The 19,203-nt window shown below is 50.5% G+C and overlaps 3 protein-coding genes across 6 annotated transcripts; all 3 read left to right on the top strand.

Moving 5' to 3' along the window:
* Positions 1-6,858: 6,858 nt before the first annotated feature.
* On the top strand, positions 6,859-8,338 carry RETN (resistin). Its single transcript, XM_019667619.1, has 4 exons — positions 6,859-6,922; positions 7,100-7,226; positions 7,735-7,812; positions 8,140-8,338. The coding sequence occupies exons 1-4, from the start codon at positions 6,866-6,868 to the stop codon at positions 8,268-8,270; spliced, it is 393 nt and encodes a 130-aa protein (XP_019523164.1). The 5' UTR covers positions 6,859-6,865; the 3' UTR covers positions 8,271-8,338.
* A 4,305-nt stretch (positions 8,339-12,643) lies between these two features.
* Positions 12,644-15,754, top strand: MCEMP1 (mast cell expressed membrane protein 1). 2 transcript variants are annotated; one of them, XM_019667608.1, is made up of 7 exons: positions 12,644-12,982; positions 13,254-13,400; positions 13,974-14,102; positions 14,300-14,350; positions 14,441-14,587; positions 14,860-14,925; positions 15,027-15,754. In XM_019667608.1, exons 1-7 carry the CDS (start codon positions 12,859-12,861, stop codon positions 15,041-15,043), a joined length of 681 nt encoding a protein of 226 aa, XP_019523153.1. In that variant the 5' UTR covers positions 12,644-12,858; the 3' UTR covers positions 15,044-15,754. The 2 variants fall into 2 exon arrangements, with proteins under 2 accessions (XP_019523153.1, XP_019523154.1); XM_019667609.1 differs by having other exon boundaries at positions 12,651-12,982; positions 13,311-13,400.
* A 467-nt stretch (positions 15,755-16,221) lies between these two features.
* Positions 16,222-18,449, top strand: TRAPPC5 (trafficking protein particle complex subunit 5). Of its 3 annotated transcripts, none has more exons than XM_019667610.1 (2): positions 16,222-16,298; positions 17,837-18,449. In XM_019667610.1, exon 2 carries the CDS (start codon positions 17,849-17,851, stop codon positions 18,413-18,415), a length of 567 nt encoding a protein of 188 aa, XP_019523155.1. In that variant the 5' UTR covers positions 16,222-16,298; positions 17,837-17,848; the 3' UTR covers positions 18,416-18,449. The 3 variants fall into 3 exon arrangements, with proteins under 3 accessions (XP_019523155.1, XP_019523157.1, XP_019523156.1); XM_019667612.1 differs by having other exon boundaries at positions 16,246-16,449; XM_019667611.1 differs by lacking the exon at positions 16,222-16,298 and adding an exon at positions 17,534-17,704.
* The last annotated feature ends 754 nt before the right edge of the window (positions 18,450-19,203 follow it).

Below are 19,203 nucleotides of genomic sequence, written 5' to 3'. Positions count from 1 at the left end.
TTATCTTCTTGACGGGCTATAAAACATGACTTGTTTATTTTTTCCTAACAAGCTACCCAACTTATCTTTTCCCTAATTAAGTAAGCTATAAAGCATACCTAGCTTATCTTTTCCTAGTCTCTTGACAAGATACTTTGCTAACTTTTGCTGAAGCAGGAGCTTTTTAAATTCCTTTTGGGGGGGGGGTGGGGGGGTGCCCTAGCCTAGGGCCTGGGCCTGGGTCCCTTACAGTGGCCTTTACTGCACAGGTGTGAGTGATTGGTCTAATCCAGTAGGGCGTTTTGTACTCATTTGTTCCCTCATAGGGGTAGATAATTGCAATGAAAAGGGGAAGTTTTGGGTGGAGAGGCGATGGAGAGGGGAGGTCTTTTGGGTGGTTGCATTCTGTGGGTTGTGTTGGATGTGCAGGAATGCAGAGACCCAATGTCTGTCTCTAACTGCCTGCCTTCCTGGAGAGACGTGATCCCCATAAAATCTCTATGGGAAGATGAGGGACAGGAGGTCTCTTCTGTATCTGCTTCCTGCTGGGCAGGGACATAGAGCTGTCCCTGCCCATTGGGGGATTCACGGAACTCTCACCCTAGCTGATCTCAGATGAGAGGAAGGGGTCCCGAGATCCGCCTGGAAGACCCCATTGGCTTCTTTGGTTGCGACTGCCAATCTTGCTGGGGTATCATCTATATCTTCAAGGCCCCTGAATGAGGAAAAATAGATTTTAATTAATAAATCCATTAACTCTTATAGAGCCTGTGGCCATTCAACTGGTCACTCAGATGGCTGTCAATTGTCCAGGAGCTGGGCCCAGAATGGGTTGGAAAGAATCATTAGGCTTCAGTGATTACAATCAAGAAGTATACTGGCCTGGGGGGATGTTAAAGCCTATTTAGTCTCTGGGATGGAATTATCCAAGAGTTAAGTCCGGAATGGCTTGGGGGATGTTAGGAAGTCACAGGTTTTTCAGTAGCTATCTGAAGCAGGAGAGTGAGACATTCTATGATTCAGGCTAGGAGCAATCTTGAGTCTAGGATTCAGAAACTGATGAGAAGAGTAATCAAAGCCAGGGGCTAAGGAGCTTAGAAATTAGAGAGAAGGAGACTTAAAATTTCTATAGGAAAGAAAACTTAAAAGTTTTTCAGTGTGGGGCTCGGAGGGAGTGGGGGGGCCAGGTACTTGCTTGCCCTGTATCAGTATCACACAAATCTAGATCTGAAATCTCCGTTTTCTCCTCTGTAAAACTGCACACAGTGGGGAACGCTGGGGTACATAGTGGAGGCTGAGGCATTGATGATTGTGGCCAAGTTTTATTCTCCAAAGCTATGGCCAGATGCTCCCCCACCCCCCACCATTCTCTTTTATTCACAGTTCCTCGACTTGGGGGAAGGGTGCAGGTTATTTCATAAAACCATCCCCTTTCTTTTCTTGGTTATTTCAGATGAGTAGGAATATGGAGGAACTTTTATAAACTTCTGAATTCTTTGAATTCTTTTTTAAACAGGGACATTTTATTTCTGTCATTTCTTGGATAGAAAAAAGAAAAGCTGTAGGAATATTCTCAAAAGAACAGTCTTTTTTTTTCTTTTTCTTTTTCTTTTTTTTTTTTTAAAGAAAATCAGGGACAGTGGCTGTGGCCATCCAGGGAGCCCCTCCACCCATCTCCCTGCCAACACACACTTCTTGGGGCTGAAATGTGCAGGTCCTGGAGCCAGACCGCCCAAGTTCAATCCTAGCTCCTCCAACTGGCTGTGTGACCCAGGGCACGTCACTTAGCCTCTCTGGACCTCAGCCTCCCCTTTTGTAAAGTAGAGATAATAATCATAGCTACCTGAGAGGTGGTGATTAAATGAGGCCCTATGAGTAAATTGCTCATCACAGGCATAAGCATTCAACAATTAGTAGATATGATCATGTCAGAACTGACTTGGGAGCTTGGAAGTGAATGATTGATTATATTCTATAAGAAGGCAAGAGCCAGGGGAACACAGAGGCGGGAGTGGGTCTCTGCAAAGAAAAATCTTGGGTTGTTCACACTAAAAATTGCCACGGTTTTCACCACCCCACCCTCAAGTTTCTTGCCGCTCCTTGTCCCAAGGCACAGCCTGGCCCCCAGTGGGTCCTGCCAGAGCCACCCACTTGTCCTCTCCCATTCTGCAAGGCAGATCCACACTCCCTCCCCCAAGTATTGACATAAAAGAGGCAAAGTTCTCCAACTCGCTGCTAAAAAAATCTGAAAGTGTTCCAAAACTTTTCCTTTTCTTTACAACATTTCTGTAAGACAGACAGGATGCAACTGTTAATGATCCTTTTCTGATTTGGCAGAACCACGAGTCATTGCAACAGTGTCACTCAGGCAACAAGTTATCATCTATGACGGCAACCAATCAGAAGTGTGGGTTGCCTGTCGAGGTCAGTTTCACAGAATGTGGCAAAAGTTTCTAGACTTCCTAGTCATACAGGGACCCTTTGTTCAAAATAACCCTTCAAGGGCAAATGTGTATTAACAGAGAGAGAATGAGCTGGTAACTGTTATGAATATTCACAAGGTCTTCAAACGCACTGGAAAACCAGCTATATGGGAAACCAGCTGTATGCGGTAGAAAAATCACCTTTTTGTGGCTTCAGGACACAGATTTCCTTCAGATCTTTCAGAAGCCACTTTTGTTTTCCAGTTGTAATTTAAATTATTATTTGGCAGTGATAGTTCTACAACCATGCATTTGTCGAAACTCAGAACTCACTGAAAAGTGTGAATGTTACTGTGTGTAAATTACAGTGATTAAAAAAAAATACTTGCAAAAAACAAAACAGTTATGCAGCATGCAGGTATATACATTTGTTAAAATGCATCCAACTGAATACTTAAGATAGATGAGCTTTATTGTATGGGAATTATAGCTCAGTAGAATGGATTTTTATTTTTATTTTATTTTATTTTTTTAAAGATTTTTATTGGGGAATTGGGGGGATGGGAACAGCGGTGGGGAATTGGGGGAAGGGGAACAGACAAGTTGCTGTCCTTTTGTTCTTCAGTCTAGTTGGGGAGGACGTTGCTTCACTGGCCCAAGTTGGCACCATCATTGCGCTCTTCCCGGGCGAGGCAGATCAGTCGCCGGCTTCTGGACGGCCGCTCACTGCGGCTGCTGGCCGCTCACGCTGGCTGCTGGCTACACACGGTAGCCCATGGCAACCCACTGCCACAGGGGCTGCAGCCTATGCCCGGTAGCCCATGGCAACCCACTGCCACAGGGGATGCAGCCTACACCGTCGCCGGCGACTCAGGGCAGCCCAGCTCCAGGATGAGCTGTTGTTCAGCATCTTAGCTGTGGAGGGCAGTGTCAGTGACCCTCGTATGTGGGATCCGAACCGGGGCTCTCTGGCATCCTAAGCCAGTTCTTGACCATTGCACCACTTGGCCGGCCCAGTAGAATGGATTTTTAAAAGTTACAAGTGTATGATTGTCCTATTGTACTTTTTTAAAGACTTGACTCTGCAAATTATATCAGATAACATAAGGTGCAAAATTAAAGCCAGTAGAGCTCAAGAGTCACTGGTAGAACTCAGGGGAAATGAAAGGACTTTTTTAAAAAGAGAAGGGACACGTGGACTTTTCCTGCTACCGAACCAATGGTTTTCAAAGTGAGTTTCCAGGGTTTCCACATAGTCTCCCTGCTTTGCACTCTCAATCTCCCCACTTCTTCTGCACTCCTCAAAAGCTTTTATCTGAAAAGTTCTGAGACTAAAAAGTTTGAAAAATGAGAGCTCTGAAAAAATGATTTTTGCCACCTCTCGAGCTACCCTTTGCCCAAACTGTGGGGGTTGGTAATGAAAAAAAACAATAATATGGAACAAGCATTGCTAAGAGACCCACTTAAAGTACAGTCTGGAGGCTATTCTGGAAGTGGGGCCTCTGCACGTCTTGTGCCTCAGTTCTCAGAGCTGCTCTTCAGTTGCTAACTTGTTGCTAAACTCAGCTCAAGGCTGAGCCATACACATCCTGGAACAACCGCTGCGTGGACACCTATGGACTTGACCTCCTCCTTGTAGTTTTCACCCCCCTCATTTGCATATTGGAATTAACCAAGCCCTGTTAACCTAGCAGCAACCCTTTGTTTGCAGGAAAGAGTTAGGCCTGTTAACCTAGCAGCAACCCTTTGTTTGCAGGAAAGAGTTACGCCTTGTAGGTTTTGCCTGTACAAACCCCAACTTCAAATAAATGCCACTTATTCTTTATTACAGCCTAAACTTTTTCTTCGTTGACAGAGTCTTCAAAGAAGGGAACCTGTGGGATTCATTTATCCCAACCAAGCTCTCTGCCTTCTTGCCCCACTAGTGTTTTTTCAGTTCTTCAAAATTGGTGCCCTTTGTCCTTCCTCTTGGGACATGCAATTCCCTCGCCGGGAATGTTTTCTCTGGCTTGTCCTCCTGGTTAATGCTTGCTCATCCTCCAATTTCCACTCAGCCATCTCTTCCTCCACAAAAACCTTCTTGGGTTCCTGTATTTTGGGGCTAGATTCTTGTCAGAAGTTCTCCCAGAATGGTGTTCCTCTCCTTCAGGGCACCGATGACAGGTGAAATTGGAGGCTGATTAAGTGTTCTCTTGGTGTCTGTCTTCCCGGACAGGCAAGGGCAAATTGCACGGGGGCAGGAATGCCCCTTTGCTCCCTACAAGATGCACAGAGCTTAGTGCAACATCTGGCACATAGTTGGTGCTCAATAAATGTAGTTTATATTTGGCCCTGTGTACTGTAGTGTCTACACAGGGATTACACACACACGCACACACACACCACTTTTATTAAAATATAACAGGCTTAAAGAAAAGCATGCAAATAAGGATTTCTGTGGTACGTTCTCTTTTGTGTCTGGGCACTTTTGCTCAACATTACATTGGTGAGAATCATCCAAACTGTTGCATGTAGCTGCAATCCATTCATCGGTCTCTCATTCACACTCATTGCTGTTGACCAGGGTGAGGCAAAAGTTTTTTCTGTAAAGGACCAGATAGTAAATGTGGTTAGTTTTGTGGGCCATATTGTTGCCAGAGGCTCATGGGGATGTCCAAGAGAGGATTCAACCAAGAGCAGCGTGCAAGAAAAAATTCAACAGTGAGACAGATGCAGGAAAGTGAGTGTGATTTATTGAAAATGAAAGTATACCCTTGAGAGGAAAGTGAGGGTGCACTCGGAGAAGAGTCGTACTGAGGAAGTCATAATCAGAGGTATTTATACCTCCCAGGATGGAATTGGTGATGTCCCACTGATGTGGCTCATTCATCTTCTCCTCCTGGGTGGTACCCTCAATTTCCTGCTTTTTCTTCCTTATTTGGTTCTTCCAGAACTGTCATGGCACCAGGTGCACGATGGGAGTCGCAGGAGCCGCAACACAATTGAGATTATAATGACATTATAATTATCTAAGGGTCAGGTCGTGTTCATAGGGATCTGCCTAGTTGGAAGAAACTGGTTCTTACTTTTCTGCAGCTGTAGGTACTGGATACATTCACTCTGTTACTGGTATAACCAGTGAAGCACCTCACATTGTGCCTTGGAGGGGGCTGTCAATTTCCTAAGCTCCATGTCCTGCCTCAATATGGTCTCTGTCACAATTATTCAACTCTGCTAAAGCAGCCACAGATGATAATGAAAACGTGGGTGTGAAAGCGTGCTAAGAAAACTTTACTTATGGAGAATGAGATTTGAATGTCATATACTTCTCATCTGCCACTAAATACTAAATATTTTTTCAACAATTTAAAAATGTAAAAACTGCTCAGCAGTTGCTCCCCAAAGTTCAAATATATAGAATTGCCATGTAATCCAGCAATTCCACTCCTGGGTGTACACCCAAGATAATTAAAAGCAGGGACTCCAAGAGATATTTGCACAACCATGTTCATAACAGCATCACTTGTAATAGCCAAGGAACAACTGGACTGTCCATCAATAGATGAATGGGTAAACGAATGTAACATAAAATGGAATTTAGCCTTAAAAACAAATGAAGTCCTGGTACATGCTATACAATATGGATGAACCTGGAGGACATGGTGCTCAGTGAAATAAGCCAGACACAGAAGGACAAACACTGTGATTCCCCTTATATGAGGTCCCCAGAGGAGTCAGATTCATAGACAGGAAGTAGATGGTTGTGCCAGAGGGTTGGGGACGGGGATGGGGAGTTAGTGTTTAATGGGGACAGAGTTTCAGTTTGGGAAGGTAAAAAAGTTCTGGAAATGAATAGGGGTGGTAGCTGCACAGCATTGTGAATGTACTTAACGCCACTGAACTGTACACTTAAAAATAGTTAAAATGGTAAATTTTGTTATGTGTCTTTTACCACCACTTAAAATATCAATTTCTATTGGAAAGAAACAAAAAAAGTAAAAACCGTTCTTAGCTCATGGGTCATACAGAAATAGATAGCTGGCAGGATTTGGCCCACAGACCATTGTAGATTGTTCCACTGAGGATAAACTGTGCTTCTATTTATCCATTCTATTGCTGGTAGGCATTTGGATATGAACATGATCTGCAATTCGCACACAGGGATGTTATTGTGGTCATGTTTATGTTCCCTACCCTTACTTGCAAACTCCTTTCTCTACCTGTCTCTTGTAATATGGCTTCTGGAATCATCCCGCAGGCGCTACCTTCTGGACCAGTCCCAGCACGGATGTGGGGAGGGAGGGCTCTTGAAGGGGGACAAAGCTTCTACCCCTGGGCCCCTGCAGCTTGCTCTCGGGGCTTCCTCTTGGTCCCGGATTTGGAAAGGGAGGGCCAGGAGGTATTATGTGGTATTATGTACCACATAATAAAGGTAGTATTATGCAAGACAGGAAGCCCCACACCCAGAGGCCTTAAAGAGGGAGATGTGGCAGCAGCATGGAATTGTGTCCAAGATTTGGCCTGCTGAGTCTGCCGAAAAGGTAAGCAACAGCTGCTCCTGCTTCTCCCCAGAGCCCTGGCGGGAGGCAAAGCAGGGGCTTCAGCCCCATTCTCCACAGGGACCCAGGGTTCCAGATTCCACGTGCTCTGTGGGCCTGACCCTCCCCAGGATGGACAGGGGCTGACCCAGCTGTGGGTCTTTTGGTTCCCTCTTCCAGTCCTGCAGGATGAAGGCTCTCTCTCTCCTCTTCCTCCCTGTCCTGGGGCTGCTGGTGCATGGCAAGTCGCTGTGTCCCGTAGACGAAGCCATCAATGAAAAGATCCAGGATGCCACCAGCTCCCAAAGTAAGGACTTTCACATTCAACCACAGGAGGGACCTCAGAGGCCCCTCTGATTCGATTCCTGGAGCAAAGGGCAAGTCAGCCCCAACTCCAACCTGAACCAAAGCTCAACCCCAACCCAACCCAACCCAACCCTAACTCCAATCCCAGATAAACCTATACCTTCAGCCTAACCCCAACCAAACCTCAACCCCAAACCCAACCGAACCACAACCACAACCCCAACGAAACCTCAAGTTCAAACCCAACCTTAAGCAAACCATAACTCTAAACCTGACCCAATCCCAACCCCATCCAGCTCCACCTTTAACCAAAGCTCCAAACCCTCCTTCCTCCAAAACACCCACCTCAAGACACACTCCAGGTAAACTCCCCATCACCTAGGCTCTCCACAAGGCCCTGGACCACCTGGGCCCTCCTCAAGGGAATTTTCTAGATCCTATGCCTATCTCCAAGCCACCGGGGCCTGGGCAGCTTGGTCTCACAGACCCCTTCCTACTCCCTCCTGCAGTTCGTGAGGCAGTGAGAAACATTGGTCTGAACTGCCAGAGTGTCACCTCCAGGGGGGCCCTGGCCTCCTGTCCCGCAGGTGAGTACAGAAGTCCATTGTCCATGCTCTCAGTTCTGTTCCAGTACCCTGTAAACCCCTCCCCCATGCCCAACCTCTATTTCTCTAGGACCATGGAGTCCCAGCTTCTACTTCCCTAGGGTCCTGGTCTGCACCCCTAGCCTTCTTCCTGTCCAAGCGGCGGGACCCCATTTCCTTAGGACACTGGTGTCCAGGCTCCCAGTCGCCAGCCTCCCCACAGCCCACGCACCCGACTGCCATTCCCTGGAGTGGGAACCTCCAGCTCCCTAGACCTCCACCATGAAGCCTCCAGCTTGGGGTCCAAGCTTTTTTCATTACTGCCGGCAGGCTTTGCTGTCACCGGCTGCACGTGTGGCTCCGCCTGTGGCTCGTGGGACGTGCGTGCCGAGACTACCTGCCACTGCCAGTGCGCAGGCATGGACTGGACCGGAGCGCGCTGCTGTCGTTTGCAGCCCTAAGGTTGCTTGAGCCGGGCAAGGGCCCCGGGGTGCGTGGCCAGGCCTCTGAGGGATGGGGCTGGAAATAAACCCTGAAAAGATGCAGAAGAGGGTCTTTTGTGGGGTGCGGAAACTGATCCTGCGTCTCTGAAAAGAGCGGGGCGTGTAGACGCTAGAGGGAGGCAGAGATGGGGAGGGGGCGACTGTGTCTTTCTTCTGCCCCATTTCCCCCTCCTCCCATGTTGGCCCCCACCTCTACCTCCGAGAAAGGGTTCATGGCCTCCTTCAGGAGCAAAAGTGAGTTACCTGTGAGGCCACCTTGACGGTCACACTCGGGTCTTGGGCCTTCCAAGAAGTTGCTTGGTCATTCTCCCCCAGCCCCCACAGTGAGGCTTCATCTGGGGTCTGGGTCTGGATGAGACAGGGATCCCTGCCCCCACTCCACACATACTCCAGGGCTCCAGCAACCTCAGCATCAGGTTAGACCCCTGAATTATCCCTCAGTCCAGAGCTCTGAGCCCCTACAGTCTCCACCCCATCGAGGAACCCCAAGGCTCAGGCAAAGCCATGGCTATGGACAGAAAAGTCTTCACCCGGGCCTGCTGAGAACTTCTACCAGAGGCCAAGCACCACAGGTTCAAGCTTTCACAGGTGCAGGTGCAGTTTTGAATAGTTACAACTTGCAGTCCACAGAGGGCACATACACACGCCCTCATGAACACTCAAATATGAAGACACAGGGCAGGGAACTGGTTTGCTCTTTGGTGTGTCTCTGGTGCTTAAAGGAGATTGTGGCACATAGTAAGTGCTCAGGAAATGTCTGTTGAATAAACAGCCACATACACACACAGGTACACCACTCAGGTGTACACACACTACATATACCGAGTTACACATGGCCACGTGCACACACAACCCAGTTACCACTGTCACACAGAAGACTCCCAGAGACACACAGGGACACAGGAAGGCACCCCTGAAATACACAGACATGCTGACAGAGGCTAAGGCTATAGGGACACATGCTCATATACACATATATGCCCTGGACAGACTCTCATGTTTCCAACATCAAATCCCCATGCCAGCCTGGATAACACTGGTCTCAGTCTGGACTCAATTCCTTAAAAGGAAAATTCTATCATCCCTGGGGGCACAAACCCAGGTGATTCAGGGTCTAGTTTCCTGGGAATCCTAACCCGAGGAAAGTTGGGGGGGGTGGGGGTCTTAAAATCCAGCCCCTGAGAAATGAAGACCTCAGAACCCTTGGTGCCCAGCCTTGAAAGGGACCCTGGATTCAAAAGTCACAGTTCCCAGCAGCAGGCTCCGGGGGCTGGAGAATGGGTGACAGGGTGGGGTCCTGGTTTTCAGGATGTCTTGGACTCTCCTTCCATGCCACCCACCAACTATGATGGCACAGTCCCCTGTCTGATCCTGGAGGCCTTGAGTTGAGATCATGAACACTCCTGCTGCCTGAGGAGCCCCCCCAACTCCAATCCAAGGATTGCCCTCTCAGGTCCTCTCTCCTAACCCCACTTTGACCATGGGGTTGGAGTGCGACCGCTGACTCAAAAGTGTGCCCAGGACCAGAGAATGTGAATTTAGTGCCTTGCCTGTCCCTTTCCCTCACTGATTTGGGGGAGGGGGAGCACTCCCTTTTCCCAAGGCCCTGAAGTGTATGCCTTTGTCTCCAAGCCCTGCCCAATTGCCCTCCTGTAACTGGACCCCAAGAAGGGTCTTCTCAGAGAGCTCAATTCCTGTACAGTTATCCTCTGGACCCAGACTTGGAGATCACATCGTACTGCCTATGTGACCTTGGACAGGCAAGCCCCCTTCTTGAGCCTCTATTTCTTCAACTGCCCAGCCACCTGTGGTAGCCAAGATGTTTCAAGTGCCACAGACTCCACTTCAACCTCGCTTGAGAAAAAAAAAAAGGAAGTTTCTGGATTATGTAACCGAGAGGCCAGGGTTAGAACAAGATTCAGGAAGCTAAACCCAAGGTCTCACATGATATCTCCAGGACTTGGCTCTCTCTAGGGTCTGCTTTCCTCAGTGCTGGTTTCACTCTCAAGTAGTTTCTCCCCTGTCACAGCGTTAGGCTTACAATCTCCCAGTGTGATAGCCCCAGTGGAGGGGAAAAAAGAGAGAATGGCTTTTTTTAAATTAACCCAACAAAAGTCCCATGCCTGAGTCTCATTGGTTAAGTCTAGCTCATTGCCCAGCTCTGTGGCAAACCTTAGACTCTGATTGACTGGGCCTGGATCATGTGCCTACCTTAAGCCAATCCCTGATTAGGACACATTTGCTTTCTTAAAAGAAAGTAGAGACTGTTACCCCATGAAAGGGGCTGGTCAGGCAGCCCTATGGAGCCCTCTCAGGTCACTGTGACATGGTTGCTTATGGATCGCCAAGTGTCATTGCTGCCTTTTTCTCAAGGTCCAGTGGGCTGGAGCCAGTCTTAACCCCATCTGAACCAGGGAAAGATGTTAAGACTGTGGCCCTGTCCCCTGAACCTGTCCATCAGAGCAAAGCCAGCTCCCCATTGGCCCATCTCTGTGGCTGATACATCAGAAGGGGTTGAATTGCTCAATGGCTGACTGCTTTCTACCATCAGAGGGAGGAGCTGGCACCTAATCACTGTTAGGTAGATCTTCCTGGCGCAGACGAGGTTGGCAATAGTTTAAGAAAGAGAACATTATTCTCACCAGATCTTGGGGGACCGTTCCAAAGCTATCTTGAATTTAATCATATATTTTAAACCTAGAACATAACGCTTCTTGCACATTGTCAGAAAATCTTTTACCTACTTTTTCCAAGGGAGAAAACTATAACACGCTAGATAAATACTGTCCAATACAGCAGTCCTTGAGCATTCTAAATGTAACCCTTCCAAACTGAAATGCACCTTAAGTGTAAGTACATATTTGATTTTGAAGACTTAGTACCCCCCAAGGTAAAATATATCAATAATTTAAAAATATCATCAACATGCTGAAGCAATAATAGTTTAGGTATATTATGTCAAATACATTATTAAAATTAATTTAGGGCTGGCCGAGTGGCACGTTGGTTAAGAGCTGGCTTGGGATGCCAGCTCTGAGCAGCAGGGCCCCGGTTTGGATCCCACATTAGGGCCAGTGACACTGCCCTCTACAGCTAAGATGGTGAACAACAGCTCGACCTGGAGCTGGGCTGCCATGAGTCTCCGGTGACAGCGTAGGCTGCAGCCCCTGCTGCAGTGGGCTGCCATAAGCTACCGTGTATGACTAACAGCCAGCGTGAGTGGCCAGCAGCCAGTGTGAGCTGCCAAGAGCCGCCATGAGCGGCCGTCCAGAGGCCGGAGACCGATCTGCCTCACCCGGGAAGAGCACAATGATAATACCAACATGGGCCAGTGAAGCAACATCCTCTACAACTAGACTGAAGAACAAAAGGACAGCAACTTGTCTGTTCCCCTTCCCCTGATTCCCCAGCACTGTTCCCCTCCCCCAATTCCCCAATAAAAATTGTTTTAAAAATAAAAAATGAATAAAATAAAATTAATTTACTCTGTTTCTTTATCTTTATAATGTGGCTGCTAAAAATTTTTATACATATGGTTCATATATTTCTCTTGGAAAGCACTGCTGTAGACTTGCACAGAAAATTCCCTATACACATAGTCTCATTTTTATCCCCAGTTTTCAAGGTCAGATAGACACAAAGAGAGTGTTAAGACACCTAAACAGAGTATAGGAGCCTGACTGCATGAACGTGTATGTTTCTCTGGGTAAACACATGTGGAAGCTTGTAAATGGGTGTGTGATGTATATACATGAGCAGATGTGTGACCGAGGGTATTCAGGAGTGTGTGTGTGTGCAAATGCATGTGTGTGGGTCTGGGTAGGTGAGCAGATGTGTGGATGAGAGTGAGTGTGTGTGTTTCTCTGTCTGAAGTCTCCAGATTGAGGGAAAGTAGGTCAAAGGAAGGTCAAGGCGTGGGTCTGGCCTCAGTCCTAGATAAGGCTGTGGACCTCCAGTGGTTAGCACCATTGCCTCACATCCGTTCCTTTCCTCCACGGGGCTTTGAAGAAGTAGAATTTTTTGGGGTGGGATTGGGGACCCAGGAATCCTGCCTCTAACGCTGAGTATCTCTATCCTAAAAGGTAGGACTCTGAGGTGCCACAGCTTCTCTCTTATGAGAGAGAGAGGACAGGAAGATGAGGTTCATCCAGGTAGACACACACACACAGCTTCCGGTAAGGTGACCATTTAAATTTTTTTATTTATTTTTATTGAATACAATTGACACATTACATTGTATACATTTAAGATGCACAACATGTTGATTTGATACACTTATATATTGCAAAATGATCATAGTGTTAGCTAACACTTTCATCACAAGTTCCTGACCATTATGTTCTGTCTCTGGGTCTATGGGCTTCTCTTCTTGGTCCTCCCTGAGACTTCTGGTCTCCTAAAACCTCTCTTGATCTGGGTGGGTGAGGATGCCCTAGGGTGGAGGGTCCTGGATCCCTGAAAAGAGGAGGCTGACCTCTCCTTCCTTGCCCGTACCCCAACCCGGAGATTTCCTCATCTGTTGAGACACCTTCCGGTGGGTGGAGATATGTGTGGACAAATTGGCACACTGGGGACCATGGAGGCTGAGGAAATCTACATGAACCAGGAGGCCAGGATGCAGGCAGCAGCCTCCAAAGACAAGCAACGGGGGACCCCAGACAATAAAAAAGGTTAGGTACCTGGGGGTGGTGGAGGAGGTCAAGAGGGAGAGGCTAAGATGAGAGAGGTAAGGGGCTGAGAGTGGGGGTCAGAGGGTTTCTTCCCCTCCCCAAAATTTATGTGTGTGCGTGTGTATCACCCAAATGCTCATACAACCCTCTTCTCTTTACCAAGAAACAGATCTTAGGTTCCTACTCCTTATATTTTATCCCCAGAAATATGTTGTGTTCGGGGGTTTGGTGAACCAAGATTTCTGAGCCCTTCTCCCATCCCCACCCCTAGCCCCCACCCCAGAGCTCCAGGCAGATTTCCAAATGCTTCCCACTGACTCATCCACAGATGTACATGACCCTGACTATGAGAATATCACCTTGGCCTTCAGAAACCGGGACCAGCCAAAGGGCTGTCATGCATCACCCAAGAATAAGGGTGAGCAGCCGCCCACCAGTCCACATCCCACAGCCTTGGGAGGGGTCCGTGGGAAAGCATTGCAGGAACAGCAGATGTATGTGAAGGTTGGGGTCAGTGGTGTGGGGTGTGGTGGCATCAAGGCTTGTGTGTGACTGTGGTGAAGGTAGCTTTAGAGGTGGTGGTAATTGTGCAGTTGGAAGTGTTGGTGAAGGTTTGGGTGATGGTAATGGTGAGTAGGTGACAATGTAGTGGATTGGGAAGGAATCACTTAGACAGAACTAATGAGGGTGCTATTGATGGGAACAATGCTGACAACAATGGGCATTGATGTTGGTGGCTGTTGGTGACAGCTACTGCTGACATTTGTGACTGTTGGTGATGAAGATGGGGAGCGGGGGCATGATGGTGACAGTGTTAGGGACAAATGCTGGTAATGCAGGTCAGGGTGCATGTTGGTGGCAGTGTTGTTGACGGTCCCAACTGCTGATGGTATTGGGAAGAGTGGGTGTAGGTGACAGGGCTATTGATAGTATTAGTCAGTACTGAAGGTCCGAGTAGCAGTGTTGAGCCCTTGTCCTGCCTCTGCCCCAGTCCCAACTCGGTCCAGGCCGTCCTCGGACTCTGCCCAGGTCCCCCATTGGTTGCACAGAGCCATCATGAGCCTGTACATTCTCCTTGCCCTGTTTTGCATCATTCTGTTGGCCTATGTCCTGGTGAAGAGTGAGTAGACTGTTTTTTGGGTTTTGGTGGTGGGGGAGGGGATTGGGGCAGTGCGGAGGTGTCCTAAGGAGCTGGGGAGGCCTAGTGTTCCCATCATTTCCCTTTCTCCCAGTTCCTCTCCCTTCCCCCACCCCTGCTCCCAGGCCTGCAGAACTGGGATGCCTCAAGGGTTTTCGTGTCCTCCCCATACTGAACAGATTCTGAGATGTCCCAGGAGCTGCTGGTCTTGAAAAAGGAGCTCTCGAATGGTGAGGGGAGGGCCTGGGGAAGACCTGAAGGGTTGGGGTGGGGCTAGGGAGAGCAGTGGTGACACAAACATCCCTGCTCCATTCCCTCAGTCTCCAACTCAACACAGGAGTGCCAGGAAGAGCAGAAGCAGGGCTGGAACAATGTCAAGAAGAGCATCAGCGAAACCAAAAAGCTCATTGACACGGTCAACAGCAATGTCCAGAACTATCACAAGAAAGTGGGGACGCTGCCAGCAGGTGCCCTTGTGGACCTTCACTGGGCGAATTGTGGTGCTGGGGAATCGGGGGAGGGGACAGCACAGGTCTTGCCTTCCCAGAGTGCAGGGTTTGCAAGGGTGATGGATGTTACCTTCAGGTCACTTGGGGGGTATTTAAATGCTGCTGGAAACCCTAAGTGCACAGGCTCTGCGGCATCCCAGCCTGGGGATCAGGCAAGAAGACTTCCAATAAAAGTGGAGGCCTTGTCTGGGGCCCCACCCCAGCTTCCTCCTGTTTCTCCCTACCACCAGACATAGGCCAAATCAAGACTCAACTAGATAAAATCTCTGAGAAGCTGCAGAATTTACAAACTCAAAGTAAGTTGGGGCCTGGGGAGGTGGAGCCCTGGATTTGGCCCTAGCTTCTCTACCAAGGGCTGGGGGGTGATCTACCTGACCTCACATCTCTACTCCTCCAGAGCCTGCAGCTCCATAAACAAGAAGACATAGGAGCCCTGGCTGAAGGGCTTGGTACCTTGACGGGGTGGTACCTTCCAGTGAAGATGGAACATGGGGGCCCCAGCCTACTCTCAACCCGTCCATCATCCCCACACATAGAAAATCATGCGTCATGGTGAATGAGTGTTGTGGAGTTGTGTGTGTGCGCGCGCGTGCGTGTGTGTGTGTCTGTGGGGTAAGCATTTCATGGAGGGTGGGTATTTCAGTGTGTCCCACAGGAAGGTGTATTGGGTGAATGTTGAATGTAGGCGTCACAGAGGGTGTGGTGTGCATGCCTGTGTCACTGTCTATGTGACATGTATCGTGGCATGTTGTGTTATGCATGTCACAGTGGGTGGCTGTGTCAGCAGGGACCACAAAGGTGTGTCACTGTGAGGGTAGGTGTTACTGACACGTGTTGCCCATGCATGTTTCACTATGAGTATAAACAAGCATGAGTATCCTGCAGTATGTTGTGTGTATAAACGTGTCATAGTGGAAGTGTGTGTGTAGCACACCAGGGGAATATATCACTGTAATTGTGGTGTGGTGTGTGCCCTGTCACTCTCTGTGCCTGCGTGAACAGGTGTTTGTCAATGTGAATGTGCCTAATTATGTCATGGAAGGTGTTCAGAGCATGTACACACGTGGGTCTGTTTCTGCATTCAGATTTTGTGGTTCATGGAAATAAAGGCCAAGGGAAAACAAAGTGGCTTTCAGATCTGTTAATGGAGCGACTGGAGAGCTTTGGGGCCTGGTGGGTGAGGGTCTGCAAGTGTTTGCATTTGGGGAATGGGAAAAGCCACACAGTGAACAGGTGGACATGATGCCAGGATCCCTGAGGGCATAAAAGCGTGTGAGAACGATGTCTCGAGTGGGTCCCTGTGTGTCCACAAACGTGTACCCAGAGAGTAAATGAGTCCCTGTGTCCCTGAATGTGTGCCCATGAGGGTTTGTGGCTTGAGATATACATATGTACACATGTAACCCATCGTCAAACGGGTGCACCTGAGAATGTGACCATCCACGTTACTGTCCCAGTGAACATGGGCCAACCGAGGCCAGCAAGGGCCCTGCCAAGGGACCGCATCCCTGTGTCTGGCCCCGCAGACACGCGCGACCCCAGGCGGCTGTTCTCGGGAATCACGGCGCGCGCGCCCCGCCCACACGCCCGGCCGCCGAGGCGCCTGCGCACACAAGGCCTTTTACGGCGTCGTAAAGCAGCTCGTCCGAGCTGACGGCTGCAGTTCCCGGTGAGACCCCCCAGCCGCCCGCGCCCCCTACCCGCGCCGGGCGGTGTCTGCTCCGACCTCTCCCCGCGGGCCTATAGGTCCTGGGCCAGGATTTCGGCGTCCACGATCCCCGGACCGCCCGCTCCGGCCCACCCAGGGGACCGCAAGGAGGGTGGGCTCCTCCTCGGTTCCTCTGTTCGCTTCGCGCGGGGGCGATGTCTAAGGGCCCCGGCCTTTCCGCGGTTCGGCTTACTACCCCTCATCGCAGCCCGGTGGAGTGGTCTTCACACTCCCTCTCCCGTCTCGTGCGCTGAGCCCTACCCATGTAGGCGGCTGCGCACCCGGGCGGGGGCGTCCTGGAGCCCCTGTGACCCCGCTGGTCTTCCCATCCTCCACGCAGACCTCTTGGGGGCGGTTTCAGCATCCCCAGACCCTTCCGGCCTCTGGCTCCGTCCCTGCCTGGTGGGGGCGGGATTCTCAGCTCTCCCTCCCGAACCTGCCGTGGGCGGCGGCCTCACACTTGAGTGGGTGAGGGTGGAGGGGAAGGAAGGGTCTCAGCGCTCTTGGGATCCCCCCATCCGCCGCCACCCCCACCGCAGAGCCACATTGTGGGGGGTCTTAGCAACTCCTCGGGGTTTCTCCAACAGCCCCCCTCTCCGGTCTCTCTCCCACCGACCGCTGTGGCTTCTAGCGCCGGGATGAAAGATCACAGCGTCCCCCCTCCTGGCTCCCCCAAGCCCCGGGTCTGACGGTCCGCCTCCTCCCTCTAGTCCAGCTACCTTTGTGGAGAGCAAGGTGGTGGCGGGCGCCCGACACCTTCTCCGCCCCCACCTCCACCCGCCCAGTCTTTCTTACAAATGCAGGCCCATCCATGTCCCGAGCCCGAAGGAGCAGGGTTGGAAGGATTCCCAGCGTGTGTCCCCTCCCCGGCTTGTCCCTTGTATCTCGTCTGTTCAAACCTCCAAGTCTGTTCAAACCTCCAATCCTGTCCTTTGGTCTCGACACAACCCCTACTTCCACCTCCCATGTGTCTGATTTTCCGAAGGGGAGAGGGGGAGAGACAGGGAAGTTCGCTTCCCCCGCAGGAAGTCAGTGCTGTAGTGCACTCGAGGGGAGAGACAATTGCCAGTGTCCGCGCACTGTGTCCTTGACCCCACCAGCCCTAGGTCTGATGCCCCGCACCCCCACCCTCTCACTAGTTTTCTAGTTGTGGCCACAGGTGGCGGAGTGAGTACAAAGGTGTTTTTCACGCAGGTGGAATCATCTGGAACTCGAGGGTTGGGGTGGTTTCCAGCGCTCCCTTGTGATCCTGCTGGCTCTCCTCACACCTTCCCCCTAAACTCACTCCTGCTCGAGGGTATAAGCCCACCCTTCCCCCCATTTATCCTTTGCTGGCTAGGCGTAATGAAGGCGAGATTTACACACAGGTGAATGCCCCCTTTCCTTCCATTTATCAATTCCTATGTGGGAAGTCAGCAGTAGAGCGCGTGGGGCTGGGCCGGGGGGTCCCAGGGTTCTCCCTCCCACCCTTAACACTGGCAATGCCTGTTCTCCCGCAGGGCAGCGGCGGCATGGAGGCGCGCTTCACGCGCGGGAAGTCAGCACTGCTGGAGCGCGCGCTGGCGCGGCCGCGCACGGAGGTGAGCCTGAGCGCCTTTGCGCTGCTCTTCTCAGAGTTGGTGCAGCACTGCCAGAGCCGCGTCTTCTCCGTGGCGGAGCTGCAGGCACGCCTGGCCGCACTGGGCCGCCAGGTGGGCGCTCGCGTTCTGGATGCGCTGGTGGCTCGCGAAAAAGGTGCTCGGCGCGAGACCAAGGTGCTGGGCGCCCTGCTCTTCGTAAAGGGCGCTGTGTGGAAGGCACTCTTTGGCAAGGAGGCTGACAAGCTGGAGCAGGCCAATGACGATGCGCGAACCTTCTACATAATCGAGCGGGAACCACTCATCAACACCTACATTTCGGTACCCAAGGAAAACAGCACACTCAACTGTGCCAGCTTCACGGCGGGCATTGTGGAGGCAGTGCTCACACACAGCGGCTTCCCCGCCAAGGTCACGGCGCATTGGCACAAGGGCACCACACTCATGATCAAATTCGAGGAGGCTGTCATCGCTCGAGACCGGGCACTGGAGGGCCGTTGATCCCATCGGAGATAAAGGATGAGAGAACCCCTTTCTCTTGTGTGTCTGTGTGTTTTGTGTGGGGGCCTCGGGAATCCACTCAACACCTTGACCCAGGTCCCTGTCCTGGGCTGGTGAGGCAGGCCAAGGCACAGGTATGTTTAGAATATCGTGGGGAGGTAGGAAGGGCCAGGTCACACCCAGCTTGGGCTTTCAGATAGGGTTGGGGGAGGTCAGGGACAGGGTGGAGATAGACCAGGCAAAAGGAGGTGCTGGCAGTTTCTGGAATCACAACTGGAGCCTGACTATTGGCTGGAAAGGGGGTGGGTGGGTTGAGGGATCAGGCTAAGAGAGACTTGTATTTTTAATTTTTATTGGCTCCCCCCACTCCCCACCTTCCAGCCGTTGTTCTGAGTCTAGTTGTGGAGTGTTGACTGGTGAAAAATAACTCTCCAAGTAATCCACAAAAGAAAAGGTTTATCGGGAAAAGAAAAAGAAGCAAGACCACCACCACAGAGCGAGAAAGCACACCTCTGACACGGGGCTCCAACCGGCAGCCCACGTGCAGGAAAAAAGACCCTGGTTCCAAGATGGCTAATCCCTTTATTACAATCTCTCCCCCAGAAATTACCATAAGGATAATCAGGAAGTCAGGATTATAGAGTTAACAAGGGGCCAAGCTCCACCCATAGTCCTCCCAACTCTATGGTTAAGCACCTTAAGATGCCAGTTCACTTTATCAGGAGGATGCCACTCACTGGCCCATGTTAATGTTAAGGTCATTGCGCCCTACCCGCTGAGGCAGTCAG

Source organism: Hipposideros armiger, unplaced genomic scaffold (assembly GCF_001890085.2).
Source record: "Hipposideros armiger isolate ML-2016 unplaced genomic scaffold, ASM189008v1 scaffold_502, whole genome shotgun sequence".
NCBI classification, from domain to species: domain Eukaryota; kingdom Metazoa; phylum Chordata; class Mammalia; order Chiroptera; family Hipposideridae; genus Hipposideros; species Hipposideros armiger.
This window is presented reverse-complemented; position numbering and strand designations above follow the sequence as displayed.